The following is a 20,737-nucleotide window of genomic DNA, read 5'->3' as shown; positions in this document are numbered from 1 at the left end:
CCCCCCCCCCCCCCCCCAAAAAAAAAACACGAGCAGACTATGATCATATTATTCACAGATTATCTCAAGAAGATTAATTTTCTCTTCAGAACGTGACCTCTGGTGACCCATGAGAAATTGGTGTGGCCCATCTGTCCATGAGATACATTTAATAAAGGATAAAGGTTCAATTTTGAGGGTTGTAAATGTGGCCACAACATGATATAGAAATTACCAGATTAAGGTTCATAACAAGTGCTTCATCTTTGTACAAACATTTTTTCACATTTTAAGCTTCTGCCAAGATGAAGGACCAAGTGTACCTTCTGGGGGTGCCATCCTCATGTGGCTGTATGACCACCACTGTAACAGGTGTGGAGGTCCGCAGATATTCAATTGTCTGCTCATGAGTTAGAGTCCCAACAGCGACCTTGCAGATCTCCAACAAACGGCAGCCGGGGCGAAGTCCTGCCTGCCAGGCAAACCCGAATGGCTCCACATCGGCTATTACACCCTCAAAGTTGACATGGAATCCTAGCTGGCCCAGGGCATTTCTGCGCAGGGTCATCTCTAGCGCCTCACAACCCCTGGTGACCATCTGCAGGGAAGTTAGAACAGACAAACAAACTTTAACCATCTGAAACTGGGCTTTTTGTCACCTCAGCGACTTTTGAAGATAAAATCTGTGCTGTGATAATGGGCAGAGGGTCCTGCACAGGTAAGCATGCAGATGGGTAAGCAGGTACGCAGAGATATAGATGATTGTTGAAGCCAGGTCTCTCAAGGATGAAATTAACCGATGTCAAAGCAACATGGGAAAACACAACAGACTGGTTGTCTCATGAATAACACATCCCTACAACCCGAACAGACAACCTGGGGCCAGATTCACATTTTCTTCTTATTTAGAATATTTTGTATTCCCAAAAAAACATTTATTAAAACTTCTTCAAAATTAACTTTATGAAAACCATAAATCATTTCTTAAACTTAGGATAACCTAGAACTTGTCTTAAATCCCAGAAGGTAAGATGTTATATTAATTTATTATTATTATTAAAATTTGTTATTATTATTTTTCAAATTGTTGTAATTAAGCATTAAAACATAACACTAGCTACATATAATGCATCATACTACTACTAGGGATGTGCACAAGTTCACACCAAGGATCGATAATGTAAACAATGATTGTGTGACATGATTTTTGTTGAATTTGAATTTAGTAACAATTCTACAAAAACAAGTCAATTGGGGATTTTAATGTTACAACATAATTCAGAAACACGGCCTTTGAGCTGATCAGCTAGTCATAGAACTGCCATACAAACTAGATAATGCCAAAACCCTTTTCTCAAGAAAAAAAAAGATGAACTGAGTTGAACTGTTTGGAATTTCTTAAGAAAGGTCTTCATTTCTTTCTTTAGAGGATTTTCCATTAATCTGCCCCCTGACACCTTAAACAAATGTGTTTTGGATAAAACAGCTTAAACCTTCTGCATGCAACTACTTGATCTGAAAACAAACAGTTTTAAGCAAACCTCAGGTAAGCTGATATTACTCTGACTCCGCAAAGTTGCTAAGAGCCCAAAGGCACCTTTTCTAAGCAACCACAAAAACAACAAAAGCACCTTGAAGAGACTGAGGTGGTTAAAATGAATTATAAGCTTCCTTTTTTTTTAATTCGAAAAGATCTGTTGCTCAACAATACAGACATAACTTGGTTTTTACCATACTAAACCATATTACTATATTATATAAAAAATTTTTTCGAACGTTTCAACTGTTTTTTTTGGTTTTTTTATTTTTTTTTTTTTTTAAAAAAAAAAGTCCCTGGCTTCAAAAAAAAAAAGGGGGGGGGGGTCTAATTTTGTGTTCAATATATATATATATATATATATATACACAAGTCAGTTGTATAGGTTTGAAACAACATGAGGCTAAGTAAATGAAGAAAAACGTGCTGATGGTCTGCTGCACAAATGCTATGATGATGACAGCAAACCACCCAATGCAATAAACACATTTAAGAGCATGTTTAAGAGTCAAAGGACGGTATTTTACAAGCTGTCAAATCCCACAAAGAGAATGGACCTCACATGCTGACTGGGTCCATCAACCTAAACAGCATGTACACCCATTTAAACCTCCACTGCACTGTAAAAAGTGCAGTGTATGTCTGCAGGTCTAGACCAACTGAGCTTGAATGGGATGGCAATAAAGCAAGAAGCAGAACTAATATTGATTTATGAAGGTATGTGTTGATGTATGTATTTATCCCAGAGTGAATAAAGTGAATGTTCTGGCAAGCTTAAGGTAAGCTAAGGTAAAGTAATCTGCTCTAACATGGTCTTTCTACCTTTCTAATGCTAATCCATTGACCCTTGGCCCCTGATTCCAAGAGAAACTTGATCCTGTATACCAACAGTGCTCACTTATTCACAGTAAAAGGCAAGTTTGGTTTCAGCTTCAGCTTAGATAAAACTTGATATTTCATCCTGGATTGGCTACTCATACCTCTAATCGTTGTACGACCTCTCGAACTTCCTCTGGGCATCCGTCCTGCACGGAAAACACCACACAGTCGCTGCGCTCGTAAAAGAGCTTTACCCTGCCCACCATTGAGGACGAGCTCCAACCAATCACGTCCTTGCAGTAACAGTTGAAAACCACTTCTCGGGACGCTTCCTCAATGAGCACCACAAACTCTCGGGAGATGGCCAGCAAACAACCAATATCAGTGGACTGGCAACTGTCCCAAGCAACCACCGGCCACGTGATGGCTCCCGTACTGTACAGATGAGCATTGTTCCTTGGCCGACTGCGCTCCTTCCTTTTGGCGCCTAGGGTGATAAAGCTGAATTTTGCACCCGAGGCTTCCACAGGCGTTGCACTGGTAAAGTTGTCCACAAGGTCTTTAAGGTATTCCTGGCGGGTACGCGTCGCCATGGCACGGAACTTCTCAGACTTGTGGGCCGCGTTTTCACTATTGATCACCTTGGCCAGCAGGAAGTCCCGGAATACAGCAGACTTTGGGAACATCACCCCCTTGGGTATGGGAGGTCCAAACGCAGGCACGTCTTTGGATCTGGCAACTGCAACACTATTAAGTAAAGAAATACGATGAAATGAGTTTTAGTCACTTGAAATAAATGATGCTCTTTTGAACGTTCTACTCATTAAAGAATCCTAAAAAAATGTATCATGGTTTCCACAAAGATATTAGGATACTTCGGTATGATATTAGATATTCCACAAATATATTAGGATTTCTGAAGGATCTTGCGACACTGAGAACGAAAGAAATGGTTGCTAAAATCATAAGACTAAATTACATGTTAAATTATATTAAAATAGAAAACAGTTGTAAAGAGGCTTTTTTTGTTTGTTTAGTTTTTTACAGTTTTCCCCCTAAATAAAAACAGCTCTGGTGAGCAATACAATACAATACAATACAATATAATATAATAATATTGTCAAACGATTAATCGTGATTAATATAAGTGTAATATATCTGTGCATATTTATTATTTATATATAAATACAAACACATGCATGTATATATTTGAGAAAAATATGTTATGTTTATATATAAAATATATTATATTATATTTATATATAATATAAAATATAAAAATATAAATAAATAAATGTATATACTTCAAAATATATACTTTATGAGTGTGTATTTATATAATATAATAAATATACACAGTACACATATTATGTAAACAAAAACATTTATTTTGGATGCGATTAATCACGATTAATTAACAGCACTTAATTAACACTTAATTAAATAACTTAAATATAATAATAAAATTACTTAAGTAAACTTACTAGACAGTACTAAATATAATATATTTTTATATAAATATAATATTTTTAAAATATATTTATTTTATATATCCTTTTATCGGGACATTAATCCAATCAACCTATGAATGGCTTCCATCTGTCTCCACATATTAAGCTCAACTTTAAATATCTGTAATATGTGCAAAAGGCTGAAGAACATGTCCCCTGTAAGAAGAATACATAGAGTGCTTTTCCGTTTGACTTCAACACTGACATCAATTCAGAAATCTTTCCGCAGCAGTCTCTCATAGATCTGCTCAGAAGAAGAGATGGGCAATTTTACTTTGAGCCAGGTTCCAGCCTCCCTCAGCTCTCTGCAACGTTACGCTGAACAAGCTTAAGAGGTACACACTGAGTAAATAAGACTGGAAATTGAATTCTCTTCGATCTTATCCTTTAATCCTCCCTATCGTTCTGAGAGGTCAAATCTGACGGTCACCAAGCTGTTTGGAAAGCATCTTTGTCTACCTCTGCCCCCCGTCCCAACAGAATGAGTTCTTTCATTTACAAAATTGGATTTATTCAGGACGGATTGGGTATGACTTTGCAAAAAACAGTATTTTGTTTAGCAAAGCCACGTATAAGCTAATCCACCTTTCTAATTGTAAAACAGAAGCTTTTATTTTAAAGGCTAGGCTAAAAATGGTAAATAACTGACATTTTACCTGTAACACACATGCTCTGTGCAAGGATTGTGGACTTTGATGATGATGAAGACATGTTGAAAGTGAGAGCGTATGTTTTGGGGTGTGAATGGAAAAGCTCCTGGTTCCTGGAAAATGATGGTAACGATGTCATTTCCAATGTGCCTTTTCCTCAGTAGCTGGATGGGGAAACACATCATAAGAAGACAGTCATCATAGTGCACATTTGAACAAGAAACTAGTTACAGTTAATGCCATCCAATGAAAAACCCAAAGCAAAAACAAACTTCAAACACACTGTCCAAAAGTGGAAATGCATGCATAACAGGATAAATAAAAAATAAATAAAAAATAAAACGTTAAAAATAAATATTTTTTTTCATATAAATGAAAAAAAAAGTATCAACAGAAACATCCACATATAATTTACTGCATACTGGATAAACAACTGTTTCTATAAGAAAGCGTAAGTAATGTGTAAATGGTTTAGCTGTAGTCTACTGTATATCCCTTGGGCTCATCTCTCTGTCAGCAAAGAAAAGAAAGAGGATCAGAGAGAGGTGTACTTAATTTAAAGCTCAAAGCCGTGGAGATCTTCACCAGCTTATTTTCCAAGATTATCCCTATAGGACCATGATCCAATGGACAGAAAACAACAAATCCCGCAAATCAGACAAATAAAGACCCAAGCAAGGGCTCCTATACTTCTCTTTCTACTCATTCTATAAAAAAGCTTTCTTTTAAAAGCACAAATCTCAATTTTATCATCCGACTGAGCTCAGTCTAGCCATGGGGATTTCAGGAAGTCATTGATAGAAAGCTGTTACGGTGGTAAATTAATCTGCGGCAGACTCGATTAGGATTGTTCCGCCCATTGAAAAGTACAGCGGATAAGGGAAATAAATCTTTTAAAATTTGTTCCACCAAATAAATAAGAACAGCCTTTCACCATCAGAAAATGATGCATTTCTAATTAATTAGCCCTGATATGTCCTGCTCTTCACGTAACACTAAAATCTGTGCCTTGTCTGGGCAACTGGAAAGGGAGTTTTTTTTTTTTTTTTTTAAAGATGGGGCATTCAGACAGTTGCCATGACAACATGGCCTGCCCGCTGAAGTGTTTACAATTAGCAGGATGCAGGACAATTGGTCTAGGTTCTGTGAGGTCTGTAAAGATGCACAGATCAAGACCAGCCACTTGAATAGAGAACTGACGAGGGCTGATAAGAGTTTTGTGTAGACAGGCATGAGTAAGTGTTCAGACCTGAATCTCATTCGCGCAGGTGCTTGTTCAAGTGTGCATAAATCAGCAGAAAGGCCAGTCTATCTAGGATTATATGCTTTTTTGTTTGCAATAAAGAAATTATAAATCACACCTATCTACACGTTAAATTTCTACCATTAAATCAGTGTTGTCATCAGTTACTTACACTACCATTAAAAATTTTTTTTTTAGTATTTAACATTTTTACAGCAAAGACAGTAATATTGTAAAACACTATTACAATTTTACATAAATGCTTTAAAAATAATAAAAAATTAAAAAAAAACAGGAAGGGGGCAAAAACCTTTTCACACCACTGTATATATATATATATTTAATAATGTAATTTATTTCTGTGATTGTAAAGCTGAATTTTTAGCATCATTACTCCAGTGTTACATGATACTTCAGAAATCACTCTAATATGCTGATTTGGTGCGCAAGAGATGTTTATTATTATTAGCAATGTTGAAAATGATTGTGCTGTTTAATTTTTTCCCGTTTTTTCAGGATTCTTTGATGAACAGAAATAGCTTAAGAACTCAAATATATAAAACTCTAAATATCTCCCTTTAAGTTCCATCTGAAAAGGTCATATGGCCTTGGATCATAAAGATGAGTAAATGAAAAGAAGGTATTAACTATGAAATGTGTCCGACTCACTTGTTGTCTGTTGTTGGGTGTGTAGGGCAGCATTGTAGAGACGTGAAACATCAGTTCAAAGTCTTTATAGGCGGTGTAGAGAGAGTGAGTGCCAGTGGAATCCGCTGCAGAAACGATGCGATTATATCACGCATATCAGTATAAAGGCAGTAAATTAAAAAGATACTGATGATGAAATATGAAATTAGTCTCTTGCAGTTCAATATTAATTTGCAAATGGCTCATCTGCACAGACTAAGAGATTATGAGAAACTGTCCAATGCACCGACCGAGAACAAATATGGTATTAACAAAACCCATTTCAGAAATTAACCTGAAGCTGCCAAGCAGCTTTTTGGCTTGTCAAAGATTCACAGCAGCGAAAGTGGATCAAACATTCATACATTTCGAAAATATCATCGTGAGAGCAGCACTTACTTTTGTTGTCCAGCTGTGCCCTGTACTTGTTGAACCCCTTCAGTCGGACTTTCTGACCTAGTAGATCTAGAAACTCTTCCAGTGCGGGACTACCACTCTCATTATTGTACATCTCCTCCTCTGTGCGCTGCCCAGCCTGGCAGTAAAGGATGCCCACTTTGTGCTGGTAACTCAGCTACAATTTCCAAAAATAAAAACATAATCAGTTTCAATCATTATAATGATATTTGACAAGTTTTTTTGTGTATTAACCTTCAGTGTGAACCAGTTATTACATCCTTCACAGAGTATAGCAAAGCCCTAATTACACCTATTACACGTCTCTGCGGAATACTGGATTTGCTGCATTCTGTGGTCATTTTATTTTTCCAAAAATGACCATTATACTGTACAGTATATTTGACTGGTTCCTTGCAACTGATCTTCCAAACTGTGGTCATTTCATGTATTGTATCATTCTTTGGTCTTTTTTTTCCACATAATTTAAATTAAATATTATAAATATTTTCCCACATTATTTCAAGTAACAATATAAAAAATATCAGTACTGTCCCTTACACATTGCATGGCAGGATTACGAAACAGAATCAAGTCTAAAAGAACACCGTAAAAAGTGATATATTTATCCAATCTTTGTACAGGAAACCTTCAAAAGCACTCTTAAAGCATATTATGGAACGGTGGTATACATCGCCTACCACAAGTGGTGATTTAGTCATGTTAAGTGCTATCAATCTACACGAAAGCCTGACACGTAATGACATGTGGACTGGCCTCAGATGCCACTTTTGCATTATGTATGAGACACACATACAAGCCATAAACTAAAGAAAGAAGCATTGGAACCAGACACAGGCCTTTAAACAGGCAAAAAAAAGTGCAGAGCCAGACAATTATTTAGACAATTATTAAAAGATAACGAACAGTATGTCAAAAATATAATACTTAACATTCATAATAATAGGAATTTATGAGCAGATGACATACTGAAAAATGCTGGTTTACAACGACAGGAATTTTAAGAGGTCTATGGCAATTGTCCAAAATCTCCAATTTTTCAAAAACGGTAAAAGCAGTTTTAGTGCTATTCTTACAATTGCTTTGGCTTTTGTGCCATAAAATGCCACCAACAGTCTTTAGAGGAGAAAAAAACCCCACCGTTATCAGAGAGGGTAGAACTGGGAGAGAATATGGAGGGCGAGATGAAGAACTGGACAAAGACGGGGACTCAAGAAAGCATAAGATGAGCAATGATTTTCTTTTCTTTCATTTTCACCATAAGTGCTGCTGGTCACAGTTGGCAGCGTCTCAGACGGGTCAAGTGGCCGGTATGTGTGGCTAGGTGGTTGCCATGGTGATGTTTTCAGCGTTTTTTTGCCAAATTATTTGCCTTGAAAACTAGTTATCTTTTGTCTGAGCGCTGGAAATGCAGACAATAGCTGAATTATCATTTTACAGTTGATTGATTTGAGATGACAAAATACCACTTGAAATAATTACGAACCTTAATTTTACAATTAGCCTCTTTCAATGCATTCCTTGTTCTACAGGGTTACTCTTCAGATTTTCCCCTCTGGCCGTCGTGTGGCTGCAATATCGATCAAGACTTTAACTGTTTCTCAGATTCCATTCAGTCAGTTTACTGACAAAACTGCTCATCTCTCTGTTCTACTCTAGCCCTGAGATGTGCAAGTCTGGGTCTGTCAATAAGTAATTGGATCTTTGTTTTTATAAAAGGCTTCTTTAGTAAAACACTGTCTCATCCTGACACACCTGCAATTTGAACCCTCAAACGGAAATGCTATAAGGCCATCAGCGGCACCTGATAGGCGCCTTGCCCAGAGGAGCCACTTTACAAGCTCAATCTTGCTTAAGTTATCAAATGAACAACAGCATTTAAGGACATCACATCATCAGCAGAAGTTTAAAACATCTGTTTCTGGTTTTATCAGTATGCATTAAAACTAAGCAAATGGGACGTATGAAGGATATAACTGATGGTTCCTTAAACCCCCACTTGATTATGTCTTAGTAATTACAAGCCTTGCGGACATGTACGGTTCACAACATTGTACTCTGTATGCTATGAATCATCCCAGAGAATGAAGTTTCTTCCCACCTGTCAGTTTGTGTTAGCCAAACTGTCTCTTACTGTCCAAATGGTGGTACGATCATTTTACAGTCTGGCTGTATTGTGGGGAAATGCGTGTTGTATATTTTACCAATTCAAGCACTTACAAGGGGTAGTTTGGGTAGTTAATGTATAAAAGTTCATGGACATGTATTATTTATCATCCAATTTTTTGAATAAATTAACATATCTGTATAAGGGAGACAGTATATCTTATGTCCTGTAACTACAACATTTCTTTTACAAGACTGCAATTCAATTGTAATTTATAAACTGATGAATTCATTTTAAATGGTCATACGGCATAACAAACAAATATATTCAATACAGTCTCTCAGTTAATAAGAGGACATAAAACTGAAAATTATACAATTATAAAATAAGAATAAATCATGTCTAAAACTAATTTAGATTAATTACAGCATGTCACACTACAGGGCGCTGATTAAAATGGTCACATACACATCTAATATTTTAGAGATTTATAAAAGGTATAGTTCCAGTCCTGGAACTGTTCCAGTGCAAAAGTACACAATATAATAACAGATATGATATATTCTGTTACTATTTAAATGCCATACTAGGTCAAAGACTATCTTCTTGCAAAACTAAATAAATACATATATAAATAATTACTTAGTTCTTCATTTTTATTTAATGCATGGTTAGAGTCCTATGAAATCAGTTTTATTTGTCACAAAATCAGTTTTTTTTCCCATTTTTTCCATTAAAATTTTTCTGGAGTCCGTTTTTTTCCCGTTTTAATTTTTCTAGACTCTGTTTTAATGGTTAAATTAAATGTTATTAATGAAAAAACATGTCTAATTAACAGAAATATTACTTTATTTATTTATTTTTTTCAGAAATACTGTGTTGTGTATTTATATTTTTCTGCAAATTCTGGTAAATAATTTATCTGGTAAATATTCCTTTAAAAATAATGTTTTAATAACAATTTTATTAGTAGAAGTACTATCATTAAATTAAGTAATATCTCTGTCATGGTTTCTTCAAGTTAAACTGAACTTTTATTTTGACGGGTTGCTGTGAAGACCTTTAAGTTTCCATTTGTATATAATGATAGTTTTACTCAAAAGAAACGGTAAAATGCTCATGAATATATGTGTTCATATACTCATATATTCAGGCGGCAGAGACTGCGAGCGTCATGTAGTAAACTACACCACGTGTCTGTGCCGTTCATTCTCACAGAATATGCAGAATTCCTATTTAAATGGTATTTTTGCAGCTTAATATTTACAGACACTAGTCCATATCGCGTTTTTGATTTTAGTGTAGTTTACCTACTTTTGATGTATCCATCCAAAATTTGGCAAATTCTGTGACGTTCTGCGTTATGAAGTAAATTAAATTTTTATGACTGGATTCCACAATTCCATCCATGCTTTCCGCATTGTGTAAATCATAGGGCCTATATGGTTTATAGTATTTAAACTTAAATCAAGTAATTTGTTTACCATTTATGTGTGTAAAACTGACTGTAGAGCTTTAGTACAGTACTTACCCCCTGCTGATCCAGCTTCAGCAGTTGTTCTGGGACTTTAGGTGAGCTGCTGGCCAGTCTAAGGCACTGAATGTTGACCTCAGGAACTACGTACTCCAGCACCTCTTTAAGAGGGAGTCCACGGGAAGTCCCATGCTTAGCCGTGGAGGGGACGGCATCCTCCAGAATTGAGCCTCTCAAAGTGGTGAGCTGAAGATGGACAGAGTGAAGAGAGAGAAGTTTAGCAAAAAAAGGAAAGAGTTCACAGTGTTGGTTGAACTGAGCAAATGTATCTATTAAATGAATACACAGCATTCTCAAATGATGAACAGATGGATAAACCATTGCAGTTGCCTCTCAAATGGCAAAGCACTCTCTAAGAGTGTCCCTGCAATGATGCTGAATCCAGCGACATGCTCTGCCAATCTTTCTGACGAATAATTGAGTTCAACTAACTGTGGCGAATGCTGAAGTAACGCTTTGGCTTTTAGCAAGAGGTCCATTGTACGCTCAACCGCCAGTTCAGCAAACTTTCCCATCGCCCTTAGGAAACCCCTGGCAGGCCACATATGAAAGATCTCTTGCCATTTTGAAAGCCGCACTGGTTGGGACTTTTATAGCGTCAGTGGTGAGAATCATGTAGTACAGTAAGGTAATTTATATCACCATACATGGAAAAATCAATAGTACGCCACAGACATCATCCATCTTGAGCTGATTTTCAAAACAATCAATGCTGTTATTGAGGCAGCTCTGATTTGTATTCAGAAGGAATGATATAAAAGCTTTGGGAAATGCACTTAATGGAAAGATGGAAATCAATTATAAATGAATGGAATGTCCACTCATTGCCAGTGTATATACTGTATAAACGGATATATACACTGATATATACATACATACATATATATATATATACATATGGTACACAAAGGCAATGAGTATATGTAATTAAAGTTATTCCCCTAAACATAAATGGCTCAAAGACCAATTGATCTAAAAAAAAAAAAATAGTTAAATGATGTGCGTTAAACAGTGTGTTTTACAGACGCAGTTCTACCTCGCTGGTCCTGAAGATGACCCTATAATTATACTGTGGTCCCTCCTTCCCCTCCTCCAGTTTCTCTCTCCGAAGGCTAACTGCCACTGGGCCCAAGTTCTCATCAACACCAAAGTAGTTCTGGTGTTCTTTAAAGAAAAGAGAATAAGAAGGGAACAACATTATACAGGGAGAGATACACATCTATCACTATAGTACACTTTTGTGTAGACCAATCAAATTAACATCTAGATTGTAAAACATACCTTTATTGAAGAAGAATTTGTGATAGTAGTATGCACCCATGTCAATGTGCTCAATGATGTAGCGTTTGATGCAATCCCGTGGAACAGCATAGTTTTCACGAGAGGCGTAATTCTCACGGGACATTTCCAAGACGGAAACCCCCGCATTGGTGCAGTGTGAGCTTAAAGTAGACTCAATGGTATAATTGTCACCTACATTGTTGTGGGGTCCACTGTTTGGTTTGGTGACACTCAGTTTCCTTTCACCTTCACCACCTATCTCGTTACGAAAGTACGGGCAGCTCAGCACCAAACCACTGCTCTTCCCATCCCCTTCATCAGGATCTGTACAAGCTTTTTGACCTAGCTCCTCACAGCTGTCCAAAGGGGATTCGCAAACAGACAGGGGGTCAGGACTGTCCATTCCCCCACCCATTTGGTGTTGGGATGCTGCAGAAGCCCCCGTGGTAATATTCTTCTGACGTGCCAAGTTGGAACGATTGGTAACAGCCTCGCTAATATTGAAAAGCACACTCTGTACGTCATAGTGGGCAAAACATCTCTGGAAACTCAATGGACGACCATGTCTACTACAATCGTCATGGTCACTTAGTTGCCTCTGCTCACTTTTCATGGTTTTCAGCCTGCGGAAAATGGATGTCTCACCCTTTTCAGATTTCTGTCGCTGTAGGAAAGACTTCTCCCTTTCCCGGCTGTAGAAGAGCGAACTGTCCACATAGTCTGAGTAGTTCGGAATGCAGAGAATGTCCCCCCGTGCAATCTGCGCAGCAGTCTGAAGACTTGGAGAAATGGCAGCCTCATACCGGCGAAATTCTGGAAAGCCATGCGGAGGTGGTGCACTTGGTTGCTCCGAGAGTTCTGGCTGGAAAACCTTCAAATTGCCAAAAAAACCTTCATCGGGCAAACCCGGGCGATTGATGGAGGACGTGCTTCCGTACTCTCGGTGCAAAGTGGCACCTGTATTGGGGTTAATTGCCGTCTGATCCACGTCCTCTGCCCCTATATCGCTGATGGTGACATCACTGTTGCTCCTTTTCTGGAGAGCGTGGTGAACTTTACTAGGAGAGTGGTTTAGAAGTTCACCAAGACCATATTTTGCCTCCAGAAAGCTGGGGTTGGGAGGAGAACCTGGGCTTTGTTTGACCACATCTTCTGGCAACTGACTGGGTTGTCCATTCTGGAAGGTCGTCATTAGGCTTTCATATCTGGACAGTGGACCGTGGCCATCCTTCTTCTGTGGCCAATCGGATACTCTTGCACGTACGCCCATCTTGGGCACTGCTGGTGTTCCCTGTGTGTTTGCACCAGGAGGTCCCATATTACCATTCAAGGCTTGAAGCTTTTTGGCAAATAGATCATCGGTCTGCATTTCTGAGGTGAGGCGCTTCTCAAGCTTCTACGACCTCGTGTGCTGTGCCTCTGGTCCTAAAGATAGGGACATTCATACCTGACGCGAAATTGTCCAGACCTGAAATTCCAACTCCAGCATTTTACGGAATGGTGAAGAAGCTTGATGGCGCTGGGAGACGTCTGTGAAAGATGACTGACCCACGTCAGGGCATTCAGACTTATGGGTCTGTAATCCATAGGAGGAGAATGGCTCTCTTTATCTCTGTTTCACTGTCAAGGACAACAGCTCACTCCACGGGTGGGCAAGCAGGAGATGCGGTCATTTCACAGGCATGTAGGCTTAACAAAGCCAGGTGGGATCTCTCTGATGCTCTGGAAGGAAACGAGAGAGAGAGAGATCATTAGAGAATCCATTTGGGAGGGAGAGACACCAATGTGACCTTGAAAGAACACAAAGCACTCAAAATCCTCAGCTGAACAAAGCATCAGCAAAAAGACCAATTAATTTAATAAGGGATTGAATGTCTATTCAGAAAGCACATTTATTTTTCATCTGAATGCATGCCATTTCTGGATCATCTATATAACAAATGGATCAATTTTTTGACATTTGTGCACAGACTAATTAGAGATAAAAATCTAAATGAAAAAGCATTAGTGAGCTAGGCACTCTACTACCTCTGATAAATAGCAGAACAGATCCAGACCACTTTCCCTACAGTTTTAACCTGAAATTATATTCAATGTGGTTATTTCAAGAGATATTAACAAAACTTTGAAAAAATAATGCAATTTTTGTTTCATTTACATAATTTGCATTTGAAAGTACTTGACAGATGGCAATCTTTTTATGTCCTTTTTCACAAATAGCAAACAAAACACAAGCTGGTTTATTTGGATATTTAATCAGAATTCAGAATGAAAATGACAAATGATTAAAATGATTTACCAATATGTTAACCTCTCCACCTTAAATTGTTTTCCAAATTCACCACAATTTTAAAAACAAAATTCTTCCACTGAGCTCAGTGAAAAAAATGCTATAAAATCTATAAACTATAAAATCATTCATTATTAAAAATGCAAAATAAACAGGCATATGAATCTTCAAAAGGGAGGAGAAAACACTTTGTTTTATTTATTACACTTTGAAATTAAACTTTGTTACTTAAATCTATTCCAATTACACTTGGCTTAACAAGTTCACAGTAATTTCAATATTTGATATTTGACAGCATCTGACAGGGTGTGCGCCCAATGGGTGTTGATATTTAATATTTAATTTAAGAACATTTGTTTTGATATTGGTATTGTTTTGGGTCACCACTTGATATTCAATGTAAAATCTGGGTTCTGCACTAAAAAAACAGTTGAGAATTACTGGTTTAGTGCAATGAACCCAGAGACTGCCTTTCAGTGAAAGAGCTTTCCAATATCATATCCAAAAATAAAGTACTAGTGAGAACGGAAGAGAGTATAAAATTACAGTACTGACAGACGCCGCCACGGGTACACACTGTGAAATTCAGCAACCTAAAAATAATCCTTCGAAAGGAAAGCTGATTAAACTAGCATTTATTAATAATGTGTTTTGGACGTGCAGTTTTTTCTGTCTGTTACAAACACACTGACCCCAATACCTTTAACCCTCCCTCGGAAATAAACACATCTTTGTGTCAGCATCAACACCAGCTGTGTACCACGAAGTTTTGCCTTTTCAAACTGCAATATCTGTCTAGACTCTGGAAATTCACTGGATTCAGAGCTGTGATTTAATATTAACATGGAAACAAAATTGACCTTACTTACTTTATACATTTGTCTTATTGTACACAATTCATGGGACCATATTATTCCAAGAAAATCTTTAATCATAACGTCAATCTTTAATCTTTAAATCATAATCATAAAAACTCCTCTAAAACGATATTCCATTTCAGCTGACGTCTAGATAGAGGGTAAATCTCTGTTAAATATTTATCAAAAGACATGGCACTGACATTTGGTCAAAGCGACACGTTCATCCCCAGAGGAGATGCAGACTATTACTGCTTTTAAAACATGGGTGCATCAAAAATTTAAAATGCAGAGGTTCCATGATCGTAAGCATTCCCAGAAGCACTGAACATTGGGTTAATCTGAACATGGCGTGAACAGAAAGGGCCAGTCAGGCTAAACTTAGCATCAGGCATAAGAAAAAGATAAATAATATGTGCACAAATGACAAGCTGTTTCATTATTAAAGAATGCTGTTAAATTTTAAAGGAGGAAAAAGCAACATGTAAGGAGGCTCTCTTTCATGAAAGAACACAAAGCTTTGATATCCTGGCAAGTGATAGAGTGAGTCTCACGAAATCTCAGAAAAACCAGCAAAAATGGTCTAGAATTCTATTTCAAACAAAAAGCAAATAAATTATATATTATATTTTGCACCTATTTTAAACGCATAAAAATATTTTAGTAACATTTAGGAGAACATGATTTTTTTTACAAATTATTATTATTATTATTATTATTTACACACATTACATTATTTTGAGAATTATGCACATACCATCAATTCTCATTATCATAGTGCAAAAAAACTGCCATTATCACACTGTAGTGTAAAACACATTATTTTTGTTGTAAAGTAAAATACAACTTTAAAAAACATATAAATGGTACAATTTGCTGTATGGGATTTATTATTATTACTACTATTATTATGAATTACATTACGGTAATTACCTTTTATCCCACATTACCATATTGAGAACCTGGGAGGAAAAAATGCTTAATTGTCAAGAAAATTAAATGGTTAAATGTTAAATGGTCCTAAAAGAGGCTTCATTTTCACTATGCAAAATACAAACTTTTATTTTAAATTAAATTCTGGAAGTTTCTTCCAGAGGTTCACAAGAAAAACAATCATGTGAAAGTTCTAATCTAATCTAATATCCACACTTCATAGCTACATTCAGTCTAAACTCACGTCTTAATCATTGAAAGAACATCAAATGTAACTCACATGAATTATTCACGTATTACTGTGAATCCTCTGAGGTTTTAAAAATTAATATGTCAGAAGGTGGTCCGTTGTTCTCCAAGACATTCAACATTACTGTGATTCCTATGATACAACAAATATCTGTTTTGGGACTCATTTACTTCAAAATAAATGGAAAAATGTGTTATAATAATGTGTACACTGTCTTTAGAGGCATAAGTGCATTAGTTGCTCAATAAATCAGCCTTATCCAAAACAAGAGAAGAAAGAGAAACAGAGCATCAAGCACTAGCAAAGGCTTGAGAGGACAACAAATTGCACATCTGAAAGGCTCCCTCCCACCATCTCCCGCTGGGATTCAGAGCCAGGCAAATGGCCAATCCTGTCCCCTCCAACGCCCTACGTCCAGCTGCAGTTCCTGTACAGGTCATTGATTACCATTATAAGCCGGGCCCCTGCTTTCAAACGCTTGCTCACATGCACCGTGCTGCCCAAACAACAGAGCTCATCATCGCTATCATCGCCCACCGCAAAGACACACTGACCCAATCTATTTAGACAGCTGGATCTATAGCGGGGACTGTGACCACACTGGGCCGTCTATCATTTCCAACAGCCACAGAAGTTAAAAGGAGTCCCTGTCTGCCCAGGGTTTGATAGGGCAGGAGATATGAGGGAATATTTGAACTAAAGGGTGTTTTCTCTTGTTAGAAATATCCACTTCCTGACAGGCATGACTCAAAGGAGGTTTTTCCACAATCAGAATAAGCAGCTTACATGGACACTCTTGTCTGATGTTAGGTAATAAATCCACAACATTCTGATTGTTTTCTCGGAAAACAGATTTGGTTAGTCTGATGTTACTTAAATTTAAACGACGTCACACTTTACAGGATTACTGACGGGAACGGTGGTCTTTTTAGAGACTTGTGGTATATGAAACAGATCAAAACAATGCTGGAAAGAAGGTCAACGCACTTATAGAGAGTTATAGAGTGTCCCCATCTGTCCAACCCACATACAGAAAGGTCCAAAGTTCCACACTGAAAATCTGGAAATCTAAATCGAATTTAAATCTCCAAATAAACAAAGTTTGAGGGTTTCAGATGAAGAGAAACAAAGAAATATTTGAGATTCTGCACTACTAATCAAAAAAATAAATTTGTAACATGGACCAGAAGTTGCAAAAGAAGCTATTTGGATCTCAAATAATGCTAAATAACATAAACATTAAGTTTTGCACACATTTTTGGAGATTGAGCACTGCTGTCATTAAAGCAAATGAGGCAAATGCAAAATAATCAGTAAAATGCATTAAAAAAAACCTTCAAATTAACTTTTTACGGAAATGTTATTGTTATGTAAATTGTATTTACATCTCACAATTCTGACTTTTTCTTCTTGGTTTTTTGAAGGAACAAAAAAACAAACAAAAAGGTAATTGCAACCTTTTATCTTGCAAATCTGACTTTTTTCCCCCAAAATCACATGATGTTGATATTTCTATTTTTTTTTTTTGGAATTAAAAAAATAAAAAATAGACATACTTTAAATCTATTTGGTCCCCACTGTGTGTTATATTTCACAGATTGAAACTGAAAAACTGCAGGAAACTGAGACTTTCCTAAGCCCAAATCGATGCTACAAGGTTACACCTAATGGATTATTGTTTCCTGTCCACATTGCTCCTGGGATTTATTGAAAGAAAAAGTATGACTTTGACAGAAGGATTGGGTAAATTGAGCCCTGCAGTTTCGGCAGGGTAACTGGGGTGAGCAGACACCTAGTAGAACCAGAAAGTTTTGACATCAGCCTCAGTGAACACCCTACCATGGGCACACCCTGTTAGATGCTGTCAAAGCTTTCCAGGCTCTTTCACTGCAGCCCTGAGTTCACCTACATTTCTCATTCCTGAGACGCTGCTGGGAGGTCTTGTGTTCTCATTTCCCGTTCCTTGTTAGGAGTAAGGACGAAGTCTCTTTGGCGCTCATGCATTCCAGTGCTAGAGGCACTATAACAAGAACCAGGAGCTGATGTGCCCTAATGCCTCATGCCACAAACACTTCTGAATTTATTCTAAGCATCGGCATGTAGGAAACCTACATTACTGTTTCACATGGATATTTCAGCACAGAGTTCATTAGCACGGTCTAAAATCCATAAGACATTTATGATAAAAAATCTGGATAAAAGTGTTTGACTTGCAAATTCTTAAAAAAAAAGAATAACTAATTACTTTGATAGAAAACGTATATAATGTAAATGTAAATTTACACCTTGGCATAGAAAATATCCATCCAGCCATAGAATAATAAGATAAAATACAATACAATAAAATACAAAATAAAACACTATTATGTTTTTATTGTAATAAAAACATAAATAAAAATCTAAAAAGAAATAATCAAACTTCAATCACTTCACTGTATTTTTATTATAAATAAAATAAAAAAATAAATGCATAACGTGGCAATCAAAGACGGCTAGATAGACAACATCTACAGTATCTAGAACATCTATAAATCTATCTATCTACAAATAAAATAAATAATTTATTTTAATTATGAATAAAAGTAAAAAAATAAACATCTTACGTTGGTCCGCACTTGATTTATCTTCCACTGTATTTTCAAACTTCAGATCAAAATGTGACATGACAACTCTACAATGACAAAACTGAAGGCTAACTCCACTGCAAAATATATGTGAGGATGTGAACACTGAGAAAGAGAGGAAAAGGAACAGACCCAATGAGAAATAGGCTAGGAACAATAAACAAACAAAAGGCAGGCCTCACATCCTCACAGGCAGTGTGGGCACGAGTTGAAAGGTTGGACCCCCGGGGGTGCACTGAGGGGGCTTTCTGAAGGGAATACAGCAACTGACCTTTACCATTTGGGTTAATATAATTTCCAGGTGTTTACCAAACAAACACGGCCCTCCAACAGTGAGCAAACAGAAAGGGAACGGCCCGTGAGAAAGGGCTGTGGTTTAGAACTGGGCTAGTGTTCTGGCTTAAACGCAATAACCCACATTTCCATGATTTGCAGTATGATACAGCCCAGATATGACTACTTCCTAAGTATTGTGCAAAGCGGTATGACCTCTAGTTGGCAAGTTGTACGCAGGAATGCAGGCTTGTGTGCCAGAACATGTCAAGATCTTGTCATTTTCATTGCCAGAACTTTAACAAGAAGGAAGACCCATAATTTCATGCTAAAAGCTTACAGCTTGACTGCTTCTACCCTTCCTAATACGAGAAAAAGGCCCTCGATACGTCAAAGTGCGAGAAAACACTTTTTCCACTTGCTTTCATGACTTCAGACTCAGCTTTTGGCTTTGACTGACCTGGATAACGTGTATCAGCTGTTAAAATGAGTCAGACAGGCACAAACACAGACAGCCAGTCAGCATCTGTTACACTAGACACGACTGTCTGTGATGGAGTTTATGGCATCCGGCCCAATGAGAGATAAAGTCCTGTTAATGACACAAGTGAACACAGTATTTCATGTACTCATTGTCGATCTTATCAATAACATCTGGAATCGCCCTTGTTTAGACAGATTTTCCCTCATTCTCAGCTGCGACTGAAGTGGAGGAGACAGGCGTGCATTATCATTGAGATATTTTGCCTCACAGACAGTTGGATTTAAACATGAGGGACACCCACCTCCTCCTCCAAATCTCATTTTTCTTCAATCACTCTAGGCCTGAAACATACTTTGGCTTCTAGCTAAATGTGTCAGTAATTCATAACGCAAACCAGCACGCTTTCTCAGCAATGCCACAGGGGCGCTTTAACGTAAACGTTTTTCTTACAGCAACAGTTTGAAGACAATCTTGCTGAGCAAGTTAAAGTTCATTTAACTGCTGGCATATTTAAAGCTAGCTACCCTAATAATAACAACATGCATTGCAGATACATTTTAGGGCAAGGCTATCACCCCCTTGACTTCTGAGGTTTGTTACCGCCAACCAGGGTGCGAACTACAGGGGAGCTAGGCTCCCCTTAATAAGACATGGGCTCCCCTGAAAACGTGATGTGAAATTTTGGGGGGTCTCAAAAAATATTGACAATGTGTTATTTTGACGTGCAATTTCAGTTTTGTGTAATGTGATCATCGTGGATTATTATGTGTAAAATTGCAAAAATATAATTCATTCATGCATGACGGCGATTTAAACCTAATTCACTTCAATAAAGATAACTATACATGCTATTCTTGTCATGAGCATCAAGGTGTGGGGGCGCTGAAGTGCAAATTCCACTCATGTTTAGTACATGTTAACTCAAAGATTCGAAGAAAAAATATAAACGCTGGACTCTGTGGTCGATTATTTGTTAAGGTAAAGCATGTTATTCGCAATTATGTGTTGTGCCTGAGTTGTTACAGGTCTGCGATGTCTTAATTGAACAGAGGAATTATGGTATTCTTCTGTAGCCTGACGACGAGTAACTTTAACCGTTGGTCATGTGAACGCAAAGACAGCCAGATGCTTTGTTTATAGACTATTTGTGGGTGGCTGTTTGTTGTTTCACCTATCAATTCGTGTCGATAAAGTATAAGAGGGTAAATCCTATAGTGATATATCCTATATAGTGCTTGCTTAGAGCAAGTAATGCATACTC

At 37.3% G+C, this 20,737-nt stretch overlaps 1 protein-coding gene across 3 annotated transcripts in view; it reads right to left on the bottom strand.

The window, feature by feature from the left end:
• LOC107571704 (signal-induced proliferation-associated 1-like protein 2) overlaps window positions 1–20,737 on the bottom strand; it is a 76,310-nt gene that overhangs the window by 22,273 nt on the left and 33,300 nt on the right. For all 3 annotated transcript variants that reach the window (XM_016258075.1, XM_016258226.1, XM_016258147.1), the window contains exons 2-9: window positions 11,766–13,487; window positions 11,521–11,648; window positions 10,482–10,670; window positions 6,826–7,000; window positions 6,409–6,512; window positions 4,503–4,660; window positions 2,497–3,082; window positions 303–577 (exon numbers count right to left, since the gene is read on the bottom strand). In XM_016258075.1, coding sequence (XP_016113561.1) covers window positions 303–577; window positions 2,497–3,082; window positions 4,503–4,660; window positions 6,409–6,512; window positions 6,826–7,000; window positions 10,482–10,670; window positions 11,521–11,648; window positions 11,766–13,134 — 2,984 coding nt within the window. In that variant the 5' untranslated portion in view covers window positions 13,135–13,487. The remainder of the gene's footprint in view (window positions 1–302; window positions 578–2,496; window positions 3,083–4,502; window positions 4,661–6,408; window positions 6,513–6,825; window positions 7,001–10,481; window positions 10,671–11,520; window positions 11,649–11,765; window positions 13,488–20,737) is intronic.

Source organism: Sinocyclocheilus grahami, unplaced genomic scaffold (assembly GCF_001515645.1).
Source record: "Sinocyclocheilus grahami isolate Dianchi unplaced genomic scaffold, SAMN03320097.WGS_v1.1 scaffold3.1, whole genome shotgun sequence".
NCBI lineage: Eukaryota > Metazoa > Chordata > Actinopteri > Cypriniformes > Cyprinidae > Sinocyclocheilus > Sinocyclocheilus grahami.
Note: the sequence above shows the minus strand (reverse complement) of the source record. Positions and strands in the feature narration are given on the sequence as shown.